We start from the raw sequence: 24,790 nt of genomic DNA on the forward strand, positions 1-24,790 counted from the left end.
GCTCAGCAGGCCGGGCAGAGCGCTGCTCTGGGACCAGGATGAGCCAGGAAGTGGAGGCGGTGGGAGATCCTCTTTCTCTAGAAGTTGCTCTTTGAGGATAAGATCACCATTTGTTCACCGCAACTTTCAATTTCTTCAGTTCATTTAGGTAAAAACAAACAGAAGTCTAATAAATAGTTAAAATGCAGAAAACTACATACCAGAAACATTTTAAGTTGTGTCAAGATATATGAAATTAAAGGTCCTCACAAAGTTACAAAATCTATTCATAAAAAGCCTAACTGAGCATTTTATACCAGATACTGACCGACCTGCAAAGCAGAGCAAAGCATGAAGCTACCAGACTGTGGAGACCAGAAACAGCTCTAGAGGTACTGAACAGTGTCCAAGGCGATATACAGTCCAGAGACGGCATGTCTTCACATGTCTTTTGTGATTTATGTTTGTAGACTAACACGGTTTGATCTCAACGGGACCAAAGCAGTAAAAAGACATACCCCAAGTGTACAAACACTTTGTTTCTTGGCCACACTGGTTTCTGTAGCTTTCAGCCTGTGTTCTCATGTTGTGTTACGGACTCCTGGTGGACAAATTACAAACATTATTATCCTCTTTACATTTTTTAACACAATGAAAATCTACTTTGTTCTGTAGTTTTTACTCATCCAGTTGGTAGTTAACCTTAACTACAGAGCTGCTTGCAGTGTCGTGCCTTGCCCAAAGTGCAGGTGTGGGTGAAGGGTCTTGCTCGTGGGCCCACAGTGGTAACCTGTCAGCCGTGGGAATCAAACCTGTGAACCTCTAAGTCTGCTTCTCCTGGTCTGGGCTGGCTCTCAGGCTGTATGTTTGACACCGAGCGAGTTAAGCAATTGTCTTTGTCCATAATAAACAATTTTCGGGTCCGATTTTAAACGTTGTGATACAAATGTGCGAAGTTAGTCAGAAAAGTCAAGGCCTTTCACCATTACTGAAATATTGGAGAAATAGACAACATGCTAAAACCAAAAATAATGGCTGCAGATCTGGAAATATTCGGCTTGCATTTAACCACAATCAGTCAGTCCGAAATTTAATAAACTCGTTTTATTTTCACTTGCCAGTGCCTTGATTGCGGCTTGACTCAGATAATGTGTGAAATATTTTGTCTGCATGGTAACCTTGCTCCTCCGGACTCCCGACACCGAGGGTGTGTGACTGTCCTCTGTGACTCAATGAAGCACCGCCATTAGTGCCCCTCGCACGTCAAACCATCCCTCCATCGACGGCCACACCCACCCCGGTTTCCAGGGCAACCCTGTAATGTAGCACTGTGTTGTGGAATCTTCGGTAAGCGCTTTGTCAGAGCGTCCGTCTTCAGCAGCCTCCAACATTTGTTGGCGGCGCAGCAGCAGATGCTCTTCACATCCTGTGCAGAAAATTTGGACTGATTCAGACTTGAGCAATGACGAGGACCAGCGAGACTGCTGACAACCTCAAATTATCTTACTCAACCGTCTCAGTATTCACCCAGTGGCTGTCTGGTTCATGAACTTCTGCAAAAGTAATATTTTTATGGGAAATGTTTTAATAGTCAGCACAAGTTGTGATTTTTGTGTTCGTACTTTAGTTGCAGATCGGAAGGTCCTGTCGCAGGCAACAGCAGCGGATTGGTCAAACATGGGCGTGGGGGAAATGCGGCCACAGGTTTCGCTCATCTCCACCCTCAGTCCACACACTCGCTTCCATGCCCTCAAACTTTCACCCTCTGCCTTGAAAATCCACCGGACTTACTTTCCACCTGTCCATTACTTCACACATCTGACAGCCTTTCCTGCTTCCTTCTCCCAACTCTTCCACTCAGCTGCACTGTTTGTGTCTCGTTCATCAAATAACAACTTCAAAGTCTGAGCAGAAAACTACAAATGCTCAGAATCCAAAGGCTCTACATTTGTTAAAGTTTGGCACACATTACAAGAGTTCCTTGTTAATTGGAACGTTCTTATTCTCCCTCTGATCCATGGAGTCTCTCTCTGCCTGAAGTATAGGATTGGATGAATTCCCCCAGTCAAATTCCAACAAACCTGAAACTGTCCCCAGAAGACGATGAAACAAACCCCACCATTTGTTGGTTCGCTGTCACGATCCATGCAATCATAAAATCATACAAACATAAGATTTATCACACAATAAATATTGTGCAATCATATTTCTATCATCTTAAAACACAATCTAAATTATCCTTTTAAGATACAGAAATCATTTAACATGGGTTTACCTCATCATAGCGCGCTCTCTCTCTCTCTCTCTCTCCCTCTGTGTTTCTCTCTCTCTCTCTATCTATTAATATGGTCAGAATGTTGAAATCACACTTGTGTTAACAAGAACCTCTGAAAAGATTGCAAGTATTGATTTATTTATCCCTGAAGGAGACTGTGTGAGATTTGTTCACTACTCTTGTTTGTTGAGCGTAGAGCATGTCACTTGTTTTATCAATCTAATGTGCAGATGAACTAAATGTAGGTCTTTGTAACCTCCCATACTTGTTCATTTAAACACTTCTTGTGTTTATGTATTAATCATATACATGAACAGTAAATGTTTAGACATTAACTGATTTTGCACAGGACTTTATTTATAAATTGAGATAGTATCACCAACAGAACTGACACAATGCAAAATGTCTAATACCAGTGGTTACAACAGAAATATCTGGCTTTACTTTATTTTTAATTTGGAGGCATTAGGATTTGTAAAATAAAATAAGACACTAAGGAATAGGATATTTGCATGTATCCATGCACCAACACACAAACACACACATTCAGGCAGGAAATTGGAGAAAACTCATGCAGCTCACATACAGAACAAGTCCAAAGGGACTGAGGGGATCTCTTGCTGTGAGGACAAACCTCTACTTTATGTTGTCTTCTTGTTGCACAGAGATATCAGTACCTGCATTAATCTTCATCAACTTTATGCCGCTATATCCATATATATCTATAGATCTGTGGATCCATTGTAAGGTTTATTCTATAGGATATAAATCATCCTGCAGACACAGTTTGTTTTAATAGCCTAAATCTGCAGACTTTGTTTATGTCAAATGCAAACTGTCGCTTGGTAGTGTATACCAAACAATCCCACATCCTCATCTATTTTACAGCTACATTCCTATAAATCCAATGCAACAATAAGCAGATGTTATGCAATGAATTGTGTAACACAAGTCCTGGTCAGTATTGTTTATATATTATGGAAAGTAATGATATCAAAGCGTGACAAAACGACATGTGAAATCAGCCACCAGGCTCTATAAAGCACTCCCCTGCTGTCAGCTTCAGGTCTCAGAGATGATTAGATCCACAAAGGTCTCATCAAAGCAAAGATCCTCAACACCAATCACTTGGGGTCAAAAGAATCACTGCAAAAACAACCAGAGATGAGTTTATCTTTGCTGAAATATTGAGGTTATCTTTGTAAAACAGAGACATAAAGAAGAGAAGACGATTTGAATCACTTTGATATAAACCAGACTGCTTTCCAGCGAAGATTCCACAGACAGCTCATGAATCTCACTGTAAGACCCAAGAACCCAAGACGTTAAATCACACTTAAAAACACCATTATAATGGAAAACGGAGCTTTCTTTTGTTCAAACATCTGTCTGTTCTGTTGCATCACTTTCCACTCCACCCTATACTGCATGAGTGCAAATTCAGGAAACCTGTTGCACATAAGTGAATGTGAAAGCCGCAGTTAGGTAATACTTGGAGTTTTGCTGCTGCACACTTCACTGGTGGAAAATATGTAAAGGCAAGTTTGCACATGGGAGAGATCGGCAAATTATTTATTTATTTATTTATTTATTTATTTGGCTGTTTTCAGCCTCTCTTCCCCTGGCTGTTTAATGTCTCTGCCCTCTGGCTTGTCTCATTCGCCGAGCGCCGGGACAGAGGTGGTTTGATCACAGTGTGCTTTAAAGCCCAGCTCGCTGAGTAAGCTCAGTGGAACCAGCCGCTCCTGCACATGGCCTGACCAAAACACCAAACTGTGGCCTGGTTTAATACTTTTCCCCCTTTGTGAAGACAGAGTTTTGGAAAACATTTCAGTTCTTTGCCAGATTAGTAAACTTCCCGCAATTCACCCACACTGGCTCATGATGGGAACATAATTTCAAAATTAAGTTAAGAGACAAGATCTTTGTTTAATCCTGATTTATAATGTCAATTTAAAATGACTTCATAAACCATGTCACTTTGAATTTGAGTTCTGTTTTTACCAAAGCGACTGCCAAACTTTCGAAGATACATTTCGATGAACTCAATGAGAAAGACGAGACTCACAGATGTGTTGGGATTTGAAAACTTTTGCCCAAGATGTTCAGGTTTTATGATTTATATCTCCCAAGTATTACAACACTTCTCTTAAAAATGCTCCTGACAGCTGTTCAGCAATGAGTCAACTGTCCATCTGAAGAGAAAAACACAATGATGACGACTGACATGGACAGTAATAGACATGCAGACTGGACATGTTAGAAAGTTCCACTTTTTTTATCCATCAACAGCAATTGAAATTTCCCTGTTGATGCTTCTTTTTTGCTGATACAGCAAAAAGCATAAATTGTAGTGCTGCAAAAAACTTGCACAAGAAATTAAACAAATAGTTATTTGCTTTGCCAAATTTAGTGTATTATATTATATTATATTATATTATATTATATTATATTATATTATATTATATTATATTATATTATATTATATTATATTAATTGAACAAAAAAATAAACTTCATGGATACCTTAAGCCATTTGACTATTTTTTTTCAAGGCTTGAGGAAACTTTATCACATTCTGGACTAAACTGAATGAACTGATTTTTCCCTACTCGCTAATATCATGTAATTTTCATAGAAAGGATAAACAAAGACGTTACTTTTCAGATACTCAGGATCAATCTCATGAGTAATTCTGAACTTATATAAAGGATTCAGGCCATGACTACCAAGTTTTTATCATGCATGTTACTGAGTTGATCATTCTGGAGTTTTTATTAGGTGAACATCTGTTGTTTCTCTGAAATATTGCAAGTTGATCATTCGCATTCTTCCTGCACATGGCCTCTCTACTTTCACGTTAAGGTTTTTTTTTTTTTAAATGAACAGATTTTATCAGGTCCTTTGTCTCTCTAACTTTTAAAAGTTGTTGCTTCCCCCCCCCCCCCCCCCGTCTCCTCTGAGTTTTCTTTCTTGAGAGTGATTTGAGGAGCGCTGCCATTACTCACCCCCGGGCGGGTCGAGCACGCTCCGGTTAATCCCTCCCCTCCGGGTCTCCGCGCGGCGGGGCTCCGGGTATAAAACCGGCGCGCTCCCCGCTCCTCGGCCTGGCGCACCGGCTGCACGGCGGCTCACTGACCCGCCTGGAAGAGCAGCGGTTTCAAGGGACACAGCCCACATCTCTCCAAGCTTTTACTCCTGCACTGTCTTCTTATTTTACCTTGCTTCGTTCAGTTGGTGTTGCTTTATTTCCCCCCCCCCCCTCCCTCTCCAAAATGCCCGGCGGGCCCCTGGCAGGGTTGCTGGTTGCGCTGTGCGTCAGCAGCGCGGTGCACGGCGTGCCAAGCAAGAGCAAAAGACAATCCGGCCAGTATCGCACGTATCCAGAACTTCTCGACACGGCGGCTGTGGCTCCAGGTTGGTACAGAGACATCCAGACTCACTCTGCGACATGGGAACAATCAATAATCTGTATTCTTGTCCAGCACAACTGATCTGTGCTGTGTGATCTGTTCTTAAAATATCCAAACTAATTTGAATAATTGTGAAATAATTCAATTTTGCAGCAACTTGGAGGATTTTCTCCAAGATGAGCCCAATCAGACCAATTTTAATAGTTCAATTTCACTCTGTGTCCAGTAACCTTTATGTGACAACGTTGTTGTTATGATCTCTGTAGTCGGCTGTGAGGAAAACGGTCGCTCATTCAGACTGAACGAGCAGTGGGAGAAACCCTACCGTGGTAGTACTCTGGTGTGCACCTGCAATGGAGCAGCAGGCATCAAATGTAAAACTAAGCCTGAAGGTCAGTGAGACACCGACCGGTGCCTCTCAGCAGTGCAGCAGCCTGACACTTTGTCTCAGAGAGAAAAAAAAGCATCTTAAACAAAAACAAAAACTGAATATCACACAACAGATCTGAGCCACTTCATATCACAGCAGGACACGCTTTTGCATCTTTATGCAGCTAAAAAGAAACATGCCCATCGAGCTCACAATACCATCAGGGTAACCTTTGGCTGCTTCCTTTGTTTCTCTCTCAGTGGAGGAGTCTTGTTATGATAAGTACAATGACCGGACGTACCGAGTGGGCGAAACCTACGAGAGACCAAAGGACGGGATGATGTGGGACTGCACCTGCATCGGCTCTGGCCGGGGCAAGATTAGCTGCACTATTGCAAGTGAGTCAATAAAGTGTCTGCTTTTACAAAAACATCCACAAAAGTCAAAGTGTGTGCGTGCGTGTGTGTGTGTGTGTGTGTGTGTGTGTGTGTGTGTGTGTGTGTGTGTGTGTGTGTTGGACATTATATGCAAAGGAATTTCACTAGCGCCATAAAACATACAGCTTTTATTGCTTAGGAGTTCATCTTAGAAAGTGAAAATAGAGGTATTGAGGCCTCGAACCAAAAGTTTCTACTTAAGACAAAGGGTGGTGGTGGGGGGTGTGGTAGCGTGGGTGGTGACTGTGTGTCCTCTCACACTTTGAAAACCCCTGTCATAAGAATCATATGTTCTTTCTGAATGCTGGTTTGTAACATCTTAGTTGATTTGTCTGCTTTTTGCATGCACTGGAAAGACTTACATTACCTTCATGTATAAATAAAATTTCAGTCATGACATGAGTCACTTTGCACGTCAACGGCGTGTCTTTAACCAGCAGATCTTTCACATTTCATCGTTCGCAGATCGTTGCCATGAAGGTGGGAGGTCTTATAAAATTGGAGACACTTGGCAGAGGCCTCATGACACCGCTGACTACATGCTGGAGTGTGTGTGTCTGGGAAATGGCAAAGGAGAGTGGACGTGCAAACCTGTGGGTGAGTTCTTTGTTTGAACCGATAAACTTCAAGTTGGAGGGCAACCAGCATGTTAGCATGTTCCGTAATCTTCTCTGAAAGGCAGATAAATGTGAAAAACCTCAAATTAAATGTTCAGTCTTCAACATTCACCCGCGTATAATCACAAATGGGGTAATTTCTCAGAAACTTGACTGATACCATTGTAAATATTTGAGATCAGTCCAGACAAACAAGGTAAGTGACTGAGAGAGTATGTCTTTGATTTGACCCTCCACAGTTATTGATTTTCACCTTTTTTTTTTTTTTTTTTTTTTTTTTTTGGTCTCCTGGAAACATCCAACATGTTTTCAAGTCAGATCTTGCAACTGTTTGTGAGAAACATCAAATGCAGTAAATTAAAGCGGCGTCGTTTTTTTCTCTGCAGCCGAGCGTTGCTACGACAACAGTGCTGCGTCATCGTACGTCGTGGGGGAGACGTGGGAGAAACCCTACCAGGGCTGGATGATGCTTGACTGCACCTGTCTGGGAGAAGGAAACGGACGCATCACCTGCACGTCAAGAAGTAAGCAGAAGTTACACATTCATTCGCGAACGAACACTTTTAAATGCATCATGCAGGAATGGCTGCTGACCTTTTTTTTGGTTTCCTAATAGACCGTTGCAACGACCAGGACACCAGGAGATCCTACCGTATTGGAGACACGTGGAGCAAGACCGACGCCAGCGGACACGCTGTGCAGTGTCTGTGTTTAGGAAATGGCCGTGGAGAGTGGAAGTGTGAAAGACACAACGCTGGAAGAAGTGAGGCCCAGATTGTCAATGTGGCTCAGGTTTTTCTCAGATAGTTTTTTTTTTTTTTTTTCCAGTGCTGATAATGACTTCTCTTGTCGTGTTCAGCCACTGGCGCCGTAGTGCTGACCCCCACCCGGTCTCGGCAGCAGCCCGAGCCATCTGCCGAGGGAACCTGCCGCACGGACTCCGGAGCCACTTACTTTGACGGGCAGCGGTGGATCAGGAACCAGGGAAGCAAGCAGATGCTCTGCACCTGCCTGGGTAACGGAGTGAGCTGTCAGGAGTGGGGTGAGTACGGGACAGACACATGTTTTGATTGTGGTTATCTCTTTTGTTTGAGAGGCTTTCATCATTTATTGATGCATTGCTTGGTTCTTGCTGTAATTTCTTACTCAGTTCATTTTTCTTCATGCAGAGATCAAGAAACAGGTGTATGGTGGCAGCTCCAACGGCCAGCCTTGTGCATTTCCCTTCGTCTTCATGGGGAAGACTTACTACTCGTGCACCTCGGACGGACGCTCGGACGGACAGCTCTGGTGCTCCACCACCTCCGACTATGAGAGAGACCAACAGTACTCTTTCTGTACTGAGAAGAACGGTGAGACTCGTGTTTTGCGTTGGTCGACCTCTCGTTGGCAGCCAGGTCAGAGCCGCGCAGCAACACCTGTCTGTCATTCTCCACTGCAGCCATCGTGGTCACACGAGGCGGGAACTCCTTCGGCTCCCTTTGCCACTTCCCCTTCCTCTACAGCGGCCGCAACTACACCGACTGCACCTCTGATGGGCGGCGCGACGGCATGCGGTGGTGCGGGACCACTCACAACTACGATGGCGAGCAGCGCTTTGGGTTTTGCCCCATGGCCGGTGAGTGTGTGTCTGGTTTTCTTCTTCATAAACCTGGAGGCTCCAATTTGAATAAATCAATCAATGAAATGCTGAACAGATGTCTTCTTGCTTATGTTTCAGTCATTGTTTTATTGTGTTTAAAGTGACAGAGCTAAAACACACACGAATATAGACGTATTTTGTTATGAAGAACCAGTAAGAACATAGTCAATAAATCTTTTTGTGACTTATTACATGTGTGTAGGCTTTCCTTGATGCAGTTCGACTCGGCTGTTTGTATTAACTTCGTATATAAGCCACAAACCAGTCGCTTCTTCAACAGTTACTTAAACACCCAGAGAAGAATGTTCCAGATTTATATTTGTGTGTTTTTGTAACTTTAACCATTAAGCTGCACTAAGATGAAACACATCAAGGATCACCGACTTCCAGTTAAACTGTCAGGTGACCGACATGAAGGTACAGGTAACATTGTCATTCTTAGTGACAGTGGTGACATTTCAAAGTACCACATCCACAATACAGAATGTCAAAAGTTTTTTGTGAGACTCACCCAGAGTTACTTGTTTGGTTTGTGTTTAATTCCAATCAGACAAAAAGGGCAGTATTACCCTGAGATTAGGAAGATCCATTCAGCAGATGGTCAGCGCTGCTTAACTCTGCATTCCAACTGTTCTCCGCTGCATCTCTGGTCACGCATCCCTTGTTTTTGAAACAGTGTTTTCTTCTACTCAAGGCTTTTGTATTTATCTCATCTTGTTCTCACAGTTCCTAATGGCTACTCATTTGCGAGGGTCACTTGCAGACAACTGAGGAGTGAATAACTGGCATTTACTGCCGTCATGGGAGAGTAATGACTCTATCAAGGCTGTTACATAACAGTTAATTCACATCGTCAAACTCCACTGAGGAAAAACACTCTGTCTGATCACACTCTCACACCCACAGCGTGGGAATGAATCGAAACCGCTCGTCAAGCGCATGGAAAAATGTCCTGATTGTTTCCTGTGGCTTTTTCTTTGATTAGCTCACGAGGAGGTGTGTACCACCAGTGAGGGGGTGATGTACCGCGTGGGTGACAAGTGGGACAAACGGCACGACGTCCTGGGCCACATGATGGAGTGCACATGCCAGGGCAATGGCCGTGGAGAGTGGAGCTGCATTGCCCACTCCCAGCTGCGAGGTCAGAGAAAAGTCCAATCCCGAGAATTAAAACTGTTCGTACACCATGACCTTAAAGCTTGAAAGGTGAACTTTTTGCTGTTTTTTTTTTTTCACCTCCGCACATTCAGACCAATGCATTGTTGATGGATTGACCTATGAAGTGAGCCAAGAATTCTCCAAGCGGCACAACGAGGGCTACATGATGAACTGCACCTGTTACGGACAGGGCCGAGGCCGCTGGAAGTGCGACGCCGTCGGTGCGTACATGACTTATCAGCTCGGCCGAAGACCTCACAGCCCCACTCCTTCTCTGTTACCGTCAGCTCAACTCTGGCGTTTCTTGTGTTTTTCAACAACAGATCAGTGCCAGGAGCCACAAACCAGGGTGTTTTATCAGATCGGAGAGACGTGGGACAAAGTCAGCCATGGGATCCTCTACCGCTGTTACTGCTATGGCAATGGAGTTGGAGAAATGAGATGTGAACCGCAGCACAACTACCAAGGTAAAAAAAAATCTCTGGCCAGAGAAGCATTGCTGGGTGGGAGTGAGGGTCGATCGTTTTCTGCCCCCAGTATCTTCTTCTGTTGCTTAATGTGGCACTTTGTCCAGCGGCTGTGTGTGGGAGTGCTGAATCAAACATTCACCAGGAAAATTGCAACATCTGTCATCAGTGGAAAGTGTGTGTGTTCGTGTGTGCGGGTAAGGGAGGGAGAAAATGTGTATGCGTGCACATGCACGAACACCAGATAGATGAACCGTGATGAATATAGTACCGAGGTGCTACTTCAGACTGAGAGATGTCGGTGGGTGTTGGAGCTGGTTTAGCACCGTCTGGTGGTTCCTTTCTTATCCCGGAAAGATGAATCTTTGCAACAAATCTCACCAAAGAGTCGCCAACTTTCACCCACACTCTTTGCAGGTAACACTGTCCTATTAGGTGCAAGTCATTGCCAGTGCTGGCTTTGCTCTCCCGTCTTTCGATGTCTCATTCTCAACCTCTTCGTTGCATCTTTGAACTTGTCAGGCGGCCACAGACCTGTCCAGGTGATCATCACAGAGGCGGGAAAACAGCCGGACTCCCACCCAATTCAGTGGAACCCCCCGTCGTCCGTTCACATCACCCAGTACATTCTCAAGTGGAGAGTCGTGAGTCTCACTTTTGCCTCTTAAAACAAGTCTTTGTGAGTTTTTCTTTTTTTTTCTGCTGGAAAACTTAGTTTTGAAAGCATCAGAATGGGCCTCTGAGAGAGGTCAGGTGGATTTGATGATGTTATTTGAAGTCTGAGCACGAACAAACAAGGTGACTGAAGGTACATAAACTCCCCCTTTTCAGTCTAAGCACACAAGCAAGTTTTTTTTTTTCCAGGGTAAATATCCTTTTCCCTGATTTTTTTTTTTCTCTCTTCTCACACAACTTTTTCACTTTGACGACTTCAAAGAGAGACCAGCTGGTTGCAGTGTGAAAGGAATCATACTCAATTCAAACAGATTTCCTTTTAAGAGTTTGTGCTGTAGATTTTGGACAGAAAAATCACTTTAAAACCTTCTCTTGGTTCTCCTGTCTGTAGTTTTCCAGCTGTGTAAAGCCAGTCTAAACACTTTTAAAGCAGGATGCGGCTATTAATGAGTTTTAGCTTGTGTTCGGTCCAAATATGTAGACAGGGATGCAGTGTTTGGATATCTGGAGTAAAAAAGATTCCTGATTTTTTTTTTTTTTTTTTTTTTTAAATTAAATACAAACTTTAGATGTGAAACATACTGGAAAAAAAAGATGGGACAAAATAATATTGAAATGAATGTTTATTTCATACTTTTCAAAAATAAATGAGATTATTCACTTGAGGAACTCAACATTTCTCGAGCTGCTTTCAGTCACACTGTGGTTTTCCACATTACAGGACTTCAGACGGTTATAATGAAAGCACGGGTCCTGGTAACGTCTTTACATTTTCACCCTCTTTTAGAAAAACTCTCATTCCCCGTGGAGGGAGGTCACCATCCCTGGCAACATGAACTCCTACACCATCAGCGGGCTGCGCTCGGGCATCACCTACGAGGGCCAGCTGATCAGCATCCTGCGCTACGGGCGCCGCGAGGTTACACGCTTCGATTTCACAACCACCCCGCACTCTCGTGAGTAGACCGGAGGCGTGATCATAACTCAGTCCCATCAGTCCCACGAAACCCTCATCAGAACATTTTCTATCTCTGTGTCTCCAGTGGAAACGTCAGAGGGAGAAACCTCCCTGCTCCCTCCAGTGTTGGACACTTCTGAGTCAGTGACGGAGATCACCTCAAACAGTTTTGTTGTGTCCTGGACGTCAGCCTCTTCCACCATCTCTGGCTTCAGGGTGGAGTATGAACTCAGTGAGGATGGATCCAAGCCTAAAGTCCTGGGTAAGAGTCTGTGTACATGTCATTACAGTTTTTAATTAGTGCCACTTTAAACTAAGGCGTTGCGTGCTCCTCCAGATGTTCCTCGCACGGCCACGTCTGTCACCCTCTCCGACCTGCTGCCAGGACGCAGGTACAACGTCAGTGTGTATGAGCTCCCAGAGGGTGGACAGCCAAACCTCATCCTGACTACCTCACAGACGACAGGTAGGAAAACCGCTGTCTTTGTTCAAACAATTATAGTTATTAGGAGTTGGAGTACTTATGCAAGTGTGTTTTCTCTTCTTAGCCCCTGACAAACCCACGAGGCAGGTGGTGGACGAGGTCGGAGAGACCTCCATCCGAATCAGGTGGTCCAGACCTCAGGCGCCTATTACTGGTAGGAAATGGTCAAACCGAGTTCTCCCAACAATCGTATAACCGTGACTTGCAAGCCTCACTTTTGGATGATTGAATGTCCCGGTGCCCTCAGGTTACCGCGTGGTGTACACACCGTCGGAGGAGGGCAGCAGCACCGAGCTCAACCTGCCTGACTCCGAGACCTCGGTGACCCTGGTTGACCTTCTGCCCGGTTTGCTCTACAACATCAGCATCTACGCTGTGGAGGAGGACCTGGAGAGCGAGCCTGTTTTTGTACAGGTCAACACGGCTGGATCTCCTCAACAGGGTACCTTTTCTTTTTAACCAACACTTGAAACGAAGTTCATCAAGTGATGTAGCTATTGTGTAATTTAGCTTTTAAAAATTGTTTATTTTTTTCCCCATAAAAAGTTTTTTGGTGCTACTTCATTCTCGAGAGGCTGTTTTCAAGCAGAGCGTTTACTACAAGTTCATAGTTTCAGCTGGAGATTCCTCTGAGGGTCATGAGGATTAAGGAAGGACTTTCTGCTACTCAGTGAAGCCTGTGCTTGTCAAAACATTACCCTGTCAAGACATACCGTTGTAATATTCATTCGTCTGGTTTCCCTCACCGTGTGACCCCTGAATGACCTCCTGAAGTCACGGCGCGCTGAGAAACAGCTTTTCTCGTGTAGTTCAAACCCTGTGTAGGGGAAGCAAACCTGTGCTGTCAATATGGAAACAGACACTTCCTATATCCACAGTATTTCTTAAGTTTGACTTAAGTTTGTTTTTTTTTTCTGTTGATATAATTTACAAATGTTTTGATGAAAAATATGGGAATGTTTACTTATATAAAGATAAAGGCAGTTCAGATTGCATTATGAGAAATTGGAAATGCATTAAAATCACACATTAAAGGAACATCACTGTTACGTTTGGGATCTGTGAAAAGAAAGGCATGACGATGAATATTAGAAACACTTCAGGAATTGCATTTGAAATGCTAAAATGAATCAAAAAGCGACAGCAGAGAAATATAGCTATAGATCATGACTGACTGCACTTTTAACTCCCTCTTAACTTCATCCCCTTTCTGTTTCCAGAGGTGGTCCAGGCCCCCACAGACCTGCAGTTCTATGAAGTATCAGACTCCAAAATCACCATCATCTGGACTGGCCCCCCGAGAGACGTGAGCGGCTACAGAGTGTCCTTCACCCCCGTCAGCCCCGATGGCGTCGAGATGAGGCTCCTGCCGCTGCCCATCTCACCCAACGCGTACGCTGAGATCACCCACCTGCAGCCCGGCATGCTCTACCGCTTCTACATCTACGCCATCAGCGGTGGGGTTGAGAGTGAGCCGCTTGTTGGAGAAAAGTCCACCAGTAAGTGACGCTTTACTTACAGTGGGATTTGCAGCATTAAACAAAACAGATCTTTTGACTTACATGTTCTGTTTTCTGACCCCGACAGAACCCGACACCCCCACAAACGTGCGCTTCACTGACATCGGCCCAGACAACGCACTTGTCATCTGGGACGCTCCTCGTGCCGTGGTCACCGGCTACCGCCTCTTCCTGAGCATCGAGGGCTCCAGCCCCGTGGAGAAGAGGATCCCAGGCGGAGTCACCCAGTACCCCTTGAGAAACTTACGCCCGGACACGCAGTACACTGCTGTCCTGCACTCTGAGCTGGCCAATGAGCTGAGCGAGGGCGTCACCGAGTATTTCACCACTGGTGGGTGTAAAGGGGAACAACACACATTCAAAAAGTACAAAATGTCTGTTGGGGTCTGTGAATTTAAGATGTTTCTTTCTCATTCTGTTCCCGTCGCAGCCCCTCAAATGGGAAATGCTCCAATCTACAGCACAGAGGTGACTGATAGCTCCATCATCATCTCCTGGATACCCGTCAGCAGGTTCAGCTACAAGGTAAAGGCCGTGGGATTTAACCCGGGATTTCTTCATATGGTTACCTAATTAATACACAGAAGCAGCTTTTGTTAAAGTGATGAGGCTGGTGTGAAATTACAGGCATTTGACTTGTAAATCTGTTTTAATGTTGGTCTCTGTCCACAACATGGGCAAATCATTAATTAAATAAATAGTAATAAGTTATTAATGTCTCCTTTCCAGCTGTCTGTGCTCCCCAGCCAGGAGGGCGAATCTCCCAGAGAAGACACCTCGTCCTCTGGACGTGTGTTTGTGGACGGTCTCTTTCCAGGAACCCAGTACACCTACAGCGTTCAGCCCATCTTCAACGGACGTAACCGTGGAAACCCCGTCACCCGCACTGCCGTCACCTGTGCGTACTCAGTCCGACCGACGAAAAAGCTCAGGGCTTAACAAAAGGCAGAGAAGAATCAGTTGTATAACTGGCGGCTGCTGACGCGGCGCTGTTCAAACCATTTTGGCAGGAGGTTGTGAAAGATGGTACTGCTGCAACAAACCCGGCTTTTCATGTTCAAGGGTCTGCTTTTCTGTCCTCGCAGCTCTGTCTCCTCCCACTGACCTGAGAGTAGAGTCCAAACCCACCACAGGAGATCTCGTAGTCCACTGGGTGGAATCCAAAACCCCAGGTAAATATTGACTGTCCTCCCCCCACGCACACCGCCTGCTCATTTTATCATGCCAGATTTCAACCTTGGCCTCAAAATGTGATCTTTTCTTCTTTTTTTTTTTGTTTCTTCACTACAAGACACGACGCTTCTGTGTATTTCATTCTCATTTCTCACAGTGAATCAGTGAATGGTTTTGTTCTCTGTCGTCCCGTCTCACCCGTCGCAGGCATTACAGGCTACAGAGTGACGAGCACGCCCACCAACGGGCAGAGAGGAAACACTCTGGAGGAGTTCGTGCCCGTCGGTCAGACCTCAGTCATGCTGGAGAATCTGAATCTGGGTGTGGAGTACAACGTCAGCGTGTTCACCACCAAGGGCCACGTTGAAAGTGTGCCCGTCTCCACTATAGTCACATCAGGTAGGAGCCATCATGGAGGCGTCTACGTACGTTAGGAGGCTTCAAACACACAGCTGCGTCAACAGGGTGGACGGGTCTGTCCATGCAGGAAAGTCAAAAAGTAGCCAACGTCAATATTATTACCTCCTGTCAATATTTTTTTCCAGAATTTACATCCTCACAAGGATTTCCTGAGTTTTTAAGGAAAGTACAGCTTAATTTTTGGCACATACAAAGAGCAACAAATCTCTAAAATCTAACAGACAGCAGGAAGTTATTTTACAGAGCTGTTAAGCTCTAATGGCAGCTTCATAAAAAATAATTTTGAGTATTTATCAGACATGAAGTAGACCTTTATTCCCACAGGAGATGTGTTTATTTCAGTCTGAGTCTACTCCACATGAGTAAACATGGAAAGTGAAAACTCCCTTTTCGACAGATTAGGGATCAGTCGGTGCAGCTTTCTGCTGTTTCGGTTGGGAGAGAAAAGGATGGGACAGAGGCAGAAAGCAAAAAGCAAACACTGAACCTTGAGGTTCATTCAAAGAGAAGTGGTTGGAAAAGTTTGTGCAAATGCATAGCTGTGAGATAATTCTAAAAAAAAAAAAAAAAAAGGAAAGAAATCACCATTTACCATTTGATTAAAAATCAAGCATTGAAACAGTTTCTAATACAAGTTAAATTAACATTGTGTACTAACATGAACATAGGCTAACCTTAAATTTGCATGGAGATCAGGGGAATTACATGGTCATTTTTTTTCCAGCATGCTCTACCGTATTAATTGGTTTTAATCATTGCTTGTGATATGTTCTCCATTTTAATTGTAATTGTGTAATGTGTGTTTGTCAAGCATGGTTTCCTGAATGCATTTAATGAATTTAATGAGGAATGAAATTAATGTTGTTGATGTGATTAATAATTATTGTGACTGACTGTTTAATTGTGCTTGCGCTTTGCGAATGGCCTAACCCTTCCAGACTTCCCCACTCCGAGTCATATTGACTTTGTCGACATTACTGACACCACCATTGGCCTGCGCTGGATCCCCCTGAATCATACTACCATTACCGGCTACCGAATAACGGTGGCAACGTCAGGCGAGCGCTCGCCAATTTTCCAAGACACGGTGGAGGATTCTGCGGGTTATTACACGATCCGTGGTCTGGAGCCGGGCGTGGACTATGACGTCAGTATCGTCACGTTAACAGAGGAGGGCGAGAGCCAGCCGACCACTCACACAAAGCAAACGCATGCTGGTGATTGATTATTTCACTCCGTCAGTGGGAGGGGCTTGGGTGTTGATTGGAGAACTAATGAAGGCATTTTTAATATTTGTTAAATTATTGATCTATTGCACACGTTTAATCACAGCAGTTATATCACTTTAATTCCTCTTGAGCTAAAACATTGCTCTGTGATCCTCTTGGTTTTGCAGCGTGGTTTGTAACCTGTAGCTTGTAACTTTGCAGCCATTCCCGCTCCCACTCACCTGCAGTTTGGAGGGGTGGGCCCTGACAGCGTTAGGGTTACATGGACGATCCCCCATGTCGCCACGCCGAGCGATATCTCCCGGTTCGTCGTCCGGTACCACCCTGTGGCCACAGACGACGACGTCAAAGAGGTCAACGTGGGCGGAGCCACCAACACCTTACTGCTGCAGAGTAAGACGACATGAGGGACCAGAGTGTTTGTTTCTGACGGGCTTGAAAGTGGTTTTGTTTTGCACTGCTCCATGTCAGAGTGCTCTAACCAGACATTCCACTGCTCTCCCAAAGACCTGCTGCCCAACACTGAGTACCGTATCAGCGTCGTGTGTGTGTACGGTGAACGAGAAAGTGAACCAGCCACGGGAAATCACAGGACAGGTGAATGGCATTTATTATCTAATGATTTTGAGGTGTGATATCATTTGTTTACTCTAGATTCAGTTTAATGAAATAGAGAGAATGTTTAACAGAAGGTTAAAAATGACTTATTATTTATGCTCTGTTTCACTGCATGCATGTAGTTTCCTGCTTAACATGACTTGTTTCAGTATCGTTTGTAAAGAGAACTCTTTTACAATTCATTTCAGTTGCATTTGCTTTTATCTTTGCACACATCCTAAGCCTTCTTCCTCATCCATACGTTCTCCTGCAGCCGTGGACGCGCCGACCGGCTTGGACTTCTCTGACATCCGGACCAACTCCTTCACCGTTCACTGGGTGGCTCCGACTGCGGTCATCAGCGGCTACCGGATCCGTTACCAGAAGACGAGCGGCGGACGGGCGAAGGACGAGAGGCTTCCCCCAACCAGAAATCACTTCACGCTGACTGGACTCACACCTGAGACGGAGTACCTGGTGCACGTTTACGCCGTCATTAACAATCAGGAGAGCCAGCCTCTCACCGGCACCCAGGCAACGAGTGAGTTTCTGTACTGGTCACCTTTTCAGCCACAACCCTTAATAATTTGTTTTTACACCATTTTAATTTTCTTGTTTTCCAGTCTCTGATGCTCCCACTGATCTGGAGGTTACGTCGTCCTCCCCCACCAGCATCACCATTCGATGGGACGCCCCCTCTGTCGCAGTGAGGAACTACAGGATCACCTACGGAGGGACCAGTCAGTCAACGTGTTTTGCTTCGTACTTTAGCTGAACCTGTCGGCTGGTCGATGCTTAACACCTGATCCTTCTCTACTTTCGCTGAAGGTGGCGAGACTCCTCAAGAGTTTACAATCCCAGGCACTCAGACAACTGCCACCATCCACGGACTGAAGCCCGGTACTGACTACACCATCACAGTGTATGCAGTCAGCGCACGAGGAGACAGTCCCGCCTCCAACACCCCCGTCTACATCACGCACAAGACCGGTACGGCGAAACATTCCTGGGAATGAAGTGTGTTGTTGACAGATTACACTGTCTCTAAAGTTTCATCCTGACGTCATGTTTCATCAGATATGGAGGCCCCCCCTAACATGAGGCTGACAGACATCAGCGACAACGCCATCACCGTTCGCTGGTCTCCCGCTCAGGGTCCAGTCAGAGGCTACAGGGTCACAGGCGTCCCTCGAAACGGACTGGGACCTTCCTACTCTGAGGTTGTTCCCCCAGGTAAAAGAATCAGACTGTCGCTTTTGTTTTATGTACAGAAATTCATGTTGTCCCAACTCATTCATTGTCTCCTCATGGGTTCCTGTGCTTTTGTCTTTATAGATCAGACACAGATGACTTTCACAGGCCTGATGCCCACTGTGGAATACGTTGTCAGTGTTTATGCCCTGGGCAGCGATGGAGCGCCTTCATCTCCTGCCGTGGAGAATGCTGTCACTGGTGAGTTTGACTTAGTTAGGAAAAAAAGATCATTCAACAAAGGTTCATAGCAGTCCATTACCAAAATTTCGTTTCTTACAGGTTTCTGTGGGCGTAAGGATTTGTTTCTGCCATCAGTTTGATTTGTAACAGAAATAAAGTCATTCATACATTATTATAAATCATATTTAGCTTTTAAATGTGCATAAAAAACATTCTAGATAAGGAAAGATTATTGTGCTACCATGAAGGCAGAGTGTAAATAGGAAGAAAGAACTACTATGCCTTGTGCAGTAAATGATTATTCTCTTTTGTCCTTTTTATATCATTTGACCTGTGATGAAGACATACTGGAAAATGCCTCAGTAATTAATTAGGAGCAACTAACCAGCTTATAATCATGACCTCAAGCCACCATGTGGAAAAGTCACACATAAAAAAACAAAAAAGCAAAAAAAAAAAAAAATGCATGGCTCTTGATTCTACCCTCATCTTTATTTTACAAAGTGCATAACTTGTCTGTGAGTAATCACCTTCAAGTGTGGCTGTCAGAATAAATCACTGCACTTCAGACAAACTAAATCACAGCAGGTGTTGTAAAATGTCTTTATTGTTTTGTTTTGTTTTGTTTGTCATTTAATAAATCTACTTCAGAGCAAAAACTATTTTTTTCTGTCTCTCTTTTCAGCAATGGATCGTCCCAAGGAGTTGATCTTCTCTGACATTGACTCCACCTCGATGCGCATCACGTGGGATCATCCCGACGGCACGGTCACGTCGTACCGCATCTTGTACTCGAGCCCAGAGGAGGGCACCAGAGAGCTGCGCCCGGCGCCCAGAGGCGACCAGGACACTGTGGTGCTGAACGGCCTTCGCCCCGGCACTGAGTACACGGTTAAAGTCATCGCCCTGCACGATCGAACGCCCAGCACACCGTTAGTGGGAACACAGGCCACAGGTAGATCCGCACAGAAACCAACGGTGCATTCCAGGCTGTTTCGGCCACTCGTGTTTTAACGTTTTCTTCGTCGTGTCTCAGTGATCCCTGCGCCGACTGACCTGCAGATCTCAGAGGTCGGTCCTACCTTCTTCACCGTGTCGTGGCGTCCTCAGAATGCACAACTGACGGGCTACCGTGTGGTCGTCAGTCCCAAGAACGTCAACAGTCCCCGCAAAGAAATGAATGTTGCTCCTGACACAACACGTGTTGTTGTACCCGGTCTGATGGTAAAAAGACTTATTCTCATTAAATGTACAACTAAAAAACATTGTAGTCAGGCAGTGTGTAGTTATCAGCTGTATATTTGTGTATTTTAGGTTGCAACTACATATGAGGTCCAGGTTTATGCCCTGAAGAACTCTCTCACCAGCAGACCTCTACAGGGAGAGACAACCACCCTGCAAGGTCGCTATCTGAAGCATCGATGCTCACACTTTCAGTTCCCACCGACTCTTTACTAAATATATTTCCTCGCCCGTGCAGATGTGAGCCCTCCTCGCCGTGTGCGTATTTCTGACGTTAAGGACACTTCTTTCACGCTGACCTGGCGCACAAAGGGAGAAACCATGACTGGTTTCCTCATTGAGACCACGCCGCTCAGTGGCTCGCAGCCCACCATCAGGAGGACCATCCCGGGAGATGCCTACACCTACACCCTCACAGGTACGGCGCGCGTCTCTGCCTGTAAACGTGTTTGCAAGCTGCGATTTTCAGTGTTCTCGCTTCACTGGTGTGCTTGTGTTATTTTGAAGGTCTGCAGCCGAGCACCATGTACTCTGTTAACCTCTACACCCTGAACGGAAACACGAAGAGCGCCCCAGTTACTCTCAACATTCAGACAGGTACGACGCCGTTCTGACGCCTGATCGGGTGGTTTCACTGACAAGAGAGCCACTGTCGAGTGTGTCCTCAGTCTGACAACAGAAAATGGGCTGTCAGTGGCAACTTTTGTACGTGGAGCAATCAAAATGACAATTCCTGAAGCTCTTGATGATTATTAACTTTTAAATGGAATGTTAAAGTGGCTCATCCCTGCCACCAAGGGGCAATACTTCAGGGTTACATACTGCACCTTTAAAAAATAGAGTAGAGAATGATCGGTTCTGAGAAAACTGACTGGGAAAAATTATTGAGCAAATAAAGTGAAGATGACATTATTTTGACACATAGGAAATAAATTAAAGAATTAGGAGTGCAGAAGTGTGACTATTTTCTTGGAATTAAAGGTAAAAATAATGTGAATGGACAGATTCTCCTTGTTCACAACACAGTTAAACTAGTAGGTATTTATAACGCCTGCCGTTGGAGCTATTACAGTCAATTAACGATACATGTGAAGAAGGTGTAAAAAAGCATATCAGTGAAGTTATATTGACTTTTTTTGATCCCCTGAATTTGTTTCTGCATTGTGGATGCAGACACTAAGTTTTAAACATAATTTATTTCTTCAAAAAGATTAAACCTGTTATTTCAATTTTGAGGTTAATTTTGAACAAACTGATGCAACGAGCCCCGTATGAACCTGTGAAATGTTCTGCTCTGTTTTACAGGCTCAGCAGTGGTCCAGGCTCCCACCAACCTCCACTTCACCTCTGTGACCCCCACCTCCATCTCGTTCACCTGGCAGCCTCCGGCCTCTCAGATCACAGGATACTACGTCACCTATGAGGAGTCGGGGCGCGCCCCTCGAGAGCTCATCCCACGGCCCCACGCCGGCCAGAACTACGCCACCATATCTAGTATGTGTCCGTCAATCAATCCAGTCTCACTTTTGCTGCATGGGATTGAAAGTACTTATTGACATATTCCACTCTTAACCTTTTTTTCCTTGTCTAAGACCTGAAACCAGCCACGGAGTACATCATTAAGATCGTTGCGATCCAGAACACACAGAGGAGCACGCCTCTGGTGGGCAGGATCAGGACCAGTGAGTATTTTGACACTGTTCCCAGATCAATATGATGGAGACATGATGCCTTCAACAACCAAAATTCAAGTGAACTCAAAATGTGAGGGCCTGAACAGCACATTTAATCTGCTCAGCTGCGTTAAATATCAAGCTGCAACAGCACAGATGAGAAGCAGTCAATCGGCATCAGGCTGCCGAACTCTAATACACCCTCATTATTTTGAATGCCCCCACAAATACCATTCAAAATATATCCTGTGTGTTTGCAAAACTGCTTCAGGACACACACTGTCCTGGTTAGAAATGCTGCATATCTGCCGCCTCCTGTAGGCTGAGATATGTTAGAGCAGCTGTGCCTTTCCTCCCCCCCCCTCTTCTAACCTGCTGGCTTCCCTAACCCGTCTCTCCTGCGCAGACCCAGACTCCTTCCTCCCCCTGCCTTTGCCGCAGCCGAACCGCCCCGGAGGTCTCGATGACAAGCTGGACGTGCCTGAAACTGACTTTGACAATCGAGTCCAAGTAGTTGGCACCAATAGCCAGGACGGGTTCGGTGATCAGAGCCAGCGTGTGGAGTACACAGAGTACAACAACAATGGCGGCAACAACCGGCTGAATGGGAACAGTGGCAGTCCACAGTCGCCCTACGGGCAAGTGCATGAGCCCCTGGTGTTTTTGCCCCTTCCCGATGCAGAGGGTCGCAGGTTGCCCATTTTGAAGCTGAACGTGCCCATCGGAGTACCGTTTGGTAACGAGACAGGAACACCTCAGGAGGCCCAAACTCGAACCACGATCTCCTGGAAGCCGTACAAGCAGAGCGACAACTACCTGGTGTCCTGCAACCCCGTCACTGAACTGAATGAAAAGATGTTCCAGGTAAGAGACGCAGGGCCTCTTCCCCTCCCGGTCTGCCCCTCAGGCGCTCTGGACCGGATTCATTCTCTCTCTGTCTGTTTAGGTCCGCCTGCCGGGCTCAGCCACAACTGCCACCCTGATCGGACTCACTCCCGGAGCCAACTACAACGTGATGGTGGAGGCTCTGCTGGGGGCGCTCAAACACAAGGTTCTGGAGCAGGTCGTCACCGCAGGAAACACAAGTAAGAATCCCACAGCAAGGACGAATTATAAAATGGAGGCAGCCCACATTTGATTGCTAATCTTTTTGGGTTGAATAAATGACATTTCCCACTAAATACAGCGATTTCTCAAATTGAATAATTGTCTTTTCCTTGAAGAGTTTGGAAAGAAAATGGTTAAGAAAAAATTTAAATGGCTCTGACTAAAATTTACATTATTTGAGCATCATATTTGTGCAACAAGATCTCTGAAACAAGATTTCACATTTAAGAGTAACCAAATTGAACGCAATATAGCAAAAACCAGAACTTTTAAGGGGTTTTTTCACCGTTTTGATTCAGTTGACAATGGAGTTCCCGCCAGTAAGGACTCCTGCTACGATGCCTTCACGGGGACCTACCACGACGTCGGCGCCGAGTGGGAGCGGATGTCTGAAACGGGCTTCAAGCTGTGGTGCAGGTGCCTGGGACTGGGCAGCGGCCACTTCAGATGCGACTCTTCCAGTGAGTCTGAGGATGACTTTCTTGCTCCTGAAGATTCCTTAGAATTTCTTAATGATTTTTTTTTTTTTTCCAAACTTTCAGAGTGGTGCCATGACAGTGGCATGAACTACCGCATCGGGGAGAAGTGGGACCGTCGAGCTGAGAACGGACACCTGATGAGCTGCACTTGCTTGGGAAATGGCAAAGGAGAGTTCAAGTGTGAACCGCGTAAGATCCCTTCCGTACATAAACATCCTGTTAGTGCTCCTCGCACTTACCGAGTGGCGTATGAACCATTTCTGTCCCTACGACTTCACACAGATGATTCCATGTGCTACGATGAAGGCAAAACCTACCAAGTGGGCAACCAGTGGCAGAAGGAGTACCTGGGCGCCATCTGTACCTGCACCTGCTTCGGAGGCCAACAGGTGAAGCGTTACAGCCATTCCGTCAGATGTTTAATGCACGTGAATCATGAACGTAGTACAAGCTGACGCGTGCTTTTGTGTCTTGCCTGACCAGGGTTGGCGTTGCGAGAACTGTCGCCGACCTGGCAGTGACGTGGACGCCAGTGTGCTGCACCCGACCAGATACGGAGATAGCTTACTGCGCAAGGTGAGTGGAAGTGTAAGATTTAAAGTGTCGGCCAGCAAACTTTAAATGATTTTTTTTAAAGTTGGTTGATGTTATGGTTGAAATAAGACGAGCAGAGGTTTCGGTCATATCGTATCCCTTTTCAAATATTACCACCGCTCTTTCTCCAGAACATCCACTGTCCCATCGAGTGCCTCCGACCAGACCTGCTAGCAGACGTACACGTTCCTCAAAACGCCCACGAGTAACGGATGGTCGGCCCGACATCTGCTTTGCTCCGTCGCCATCCAGTTTCTGCACTGTTTCCTCCCGTCGAAGCCACGCCGTCTGCGACTGAACAGAACTAACTGCCCCGTCACTCTTCTGACAACTTTTAGTTGTTTCACTGCTGCCTGAACAATCAGTATTGTTTTCTTAAGCCGGTCTTTTCACTGTTGACTCAAAAGTTCTCTGAATTTGCTTTTCTAATGAAAGTTCCAGTGTGATCCTATGATTATTCGCAACTTGTGACAGTCATAAACTTGTCAAACTGGCATTTGTTTTCCGTTCGAATGTGGAGATGCATTTTCCTTTAATCCAAATGCAAAAAACTGAAAGATAGCACTGTGTTAAAGAATGTCAATGTACCTGTTAATGTTTAATTTGTCCATGTTTCTCTTCTCCAGAGCACTTTGCTCACTGCAGAGGACTCGCACTGTGTGATTGGCACACTTTGAATTCTGTCTTTCTACTAATTTATCCCTTTAATTTCATTGAAAGTGTGAACTAGGGTGCGAGATTGTGAACGTTTCTATTTTTGTACTCTGTCAGTGCCAAAGATGTTTCTACCTTTGACAAGAAGTCCCTTATTTTAATAAAGCTGGAGAGATCCCGATACCACCTCCACA

The 24,790-nt window shown here is 45.3% G+C and overlaps 1 protein-coding gene across 2 annotated transcripts; it reads left to right on the top strand.

Moving 5' to 3' along the window:
• The first annotated feature begins 5,528 nt into the window (after positions 1 to 5,528).
• Positions 5,529 to 24,786, top strand: LOC115408267 (fibronectin-like). 2 transcript variants are annotated; one of them, XM_030118953.1, is made up of 46 exons: positions 5,529 to 5,670; positions 5,933 to 6,058; positions 6,297 to 6,434; positions 6,939 to 7,070; positions 7,477 to 7,614; positions 7,707 to 7,853; positions 7,950 to 8,132; positions 8,260 to 8,442; positions 8,532 to 8,708; positions 9,718 to 9,873; positions 9,983 to 10,111; positions 10,214 to 10,357; positions 10,880 to 11,001; positions 11,820 to 11,988; positions 12,076 to 12,252; positions 12,328 to 12,456; positions 12,539 to 12,628; positions 12,722 to 12,916; positions 13,695 to 13,973; positions 14,062 to 14,325; positions 14,425 to 14,519; positions 14,724 to 14,892; positions 15,080 to 15,166; positions 15,375 to 15,566; positions 16,526 to 16,804; positions 17,018 to 17,209; positions 17,324 to 17,413; positions 17,688 to 17,954; positions 18,037 to 18,153; positions 18,242 to 18,403; positions 18,491 to 18,646; positions 18,749 to 18,865; positions 19,533 to 19,802; positions 19,884 to 20,071; positions 20,162 to 20,249; positions 20,328 to 20,507; positions 20,597 to 20,686; positions 21,395 to 21,583; positions 21,682 to 21,771; positions 22,169 to 22,626; positions 22,709 to 22,847; positions 23,169 to 23,330; positions 23,412 to 23,537; positions 23,631 to 23,737; positions 23,832 to 23,924; positions 24,074 to 24,786. In XM_030118953.1, exons 1-46 carry the CDS (start codon positions 5,529 to 5,531, stop codon positions 24,149 to 24,151), a joined length of 7,401 nt encoding a protein of 2,466 aa, XP_029974813.1. In that variant the 3' UTR covers positions 24,152 to 24,786. The 2 variants fall into 2 exon arrangements, with proteins under 2 accessions (XP_029974813.1, XP_029974900.1); XM_030119040.1 differs by lacking the exon at positions 16,526 to 16,804.
• Positions 24,787 to 24,790: the final 4 nt, after the last annotated feature.

The sequence above is a fragment of the Salarias fasciatus genome, chromosome 1 (assembly GCF_902148845.1).
Source record: "Salarias fasciatus chromosome 1, fSalaFa1.1, whole genome shotgun sequence".
Classification (NCBI taxonomy): Eukaryota; Metazoa; Chordata; class Actinopteri; order Blenniiformes; family Blenniidae; genus Salarias; species Salarias fasciatus.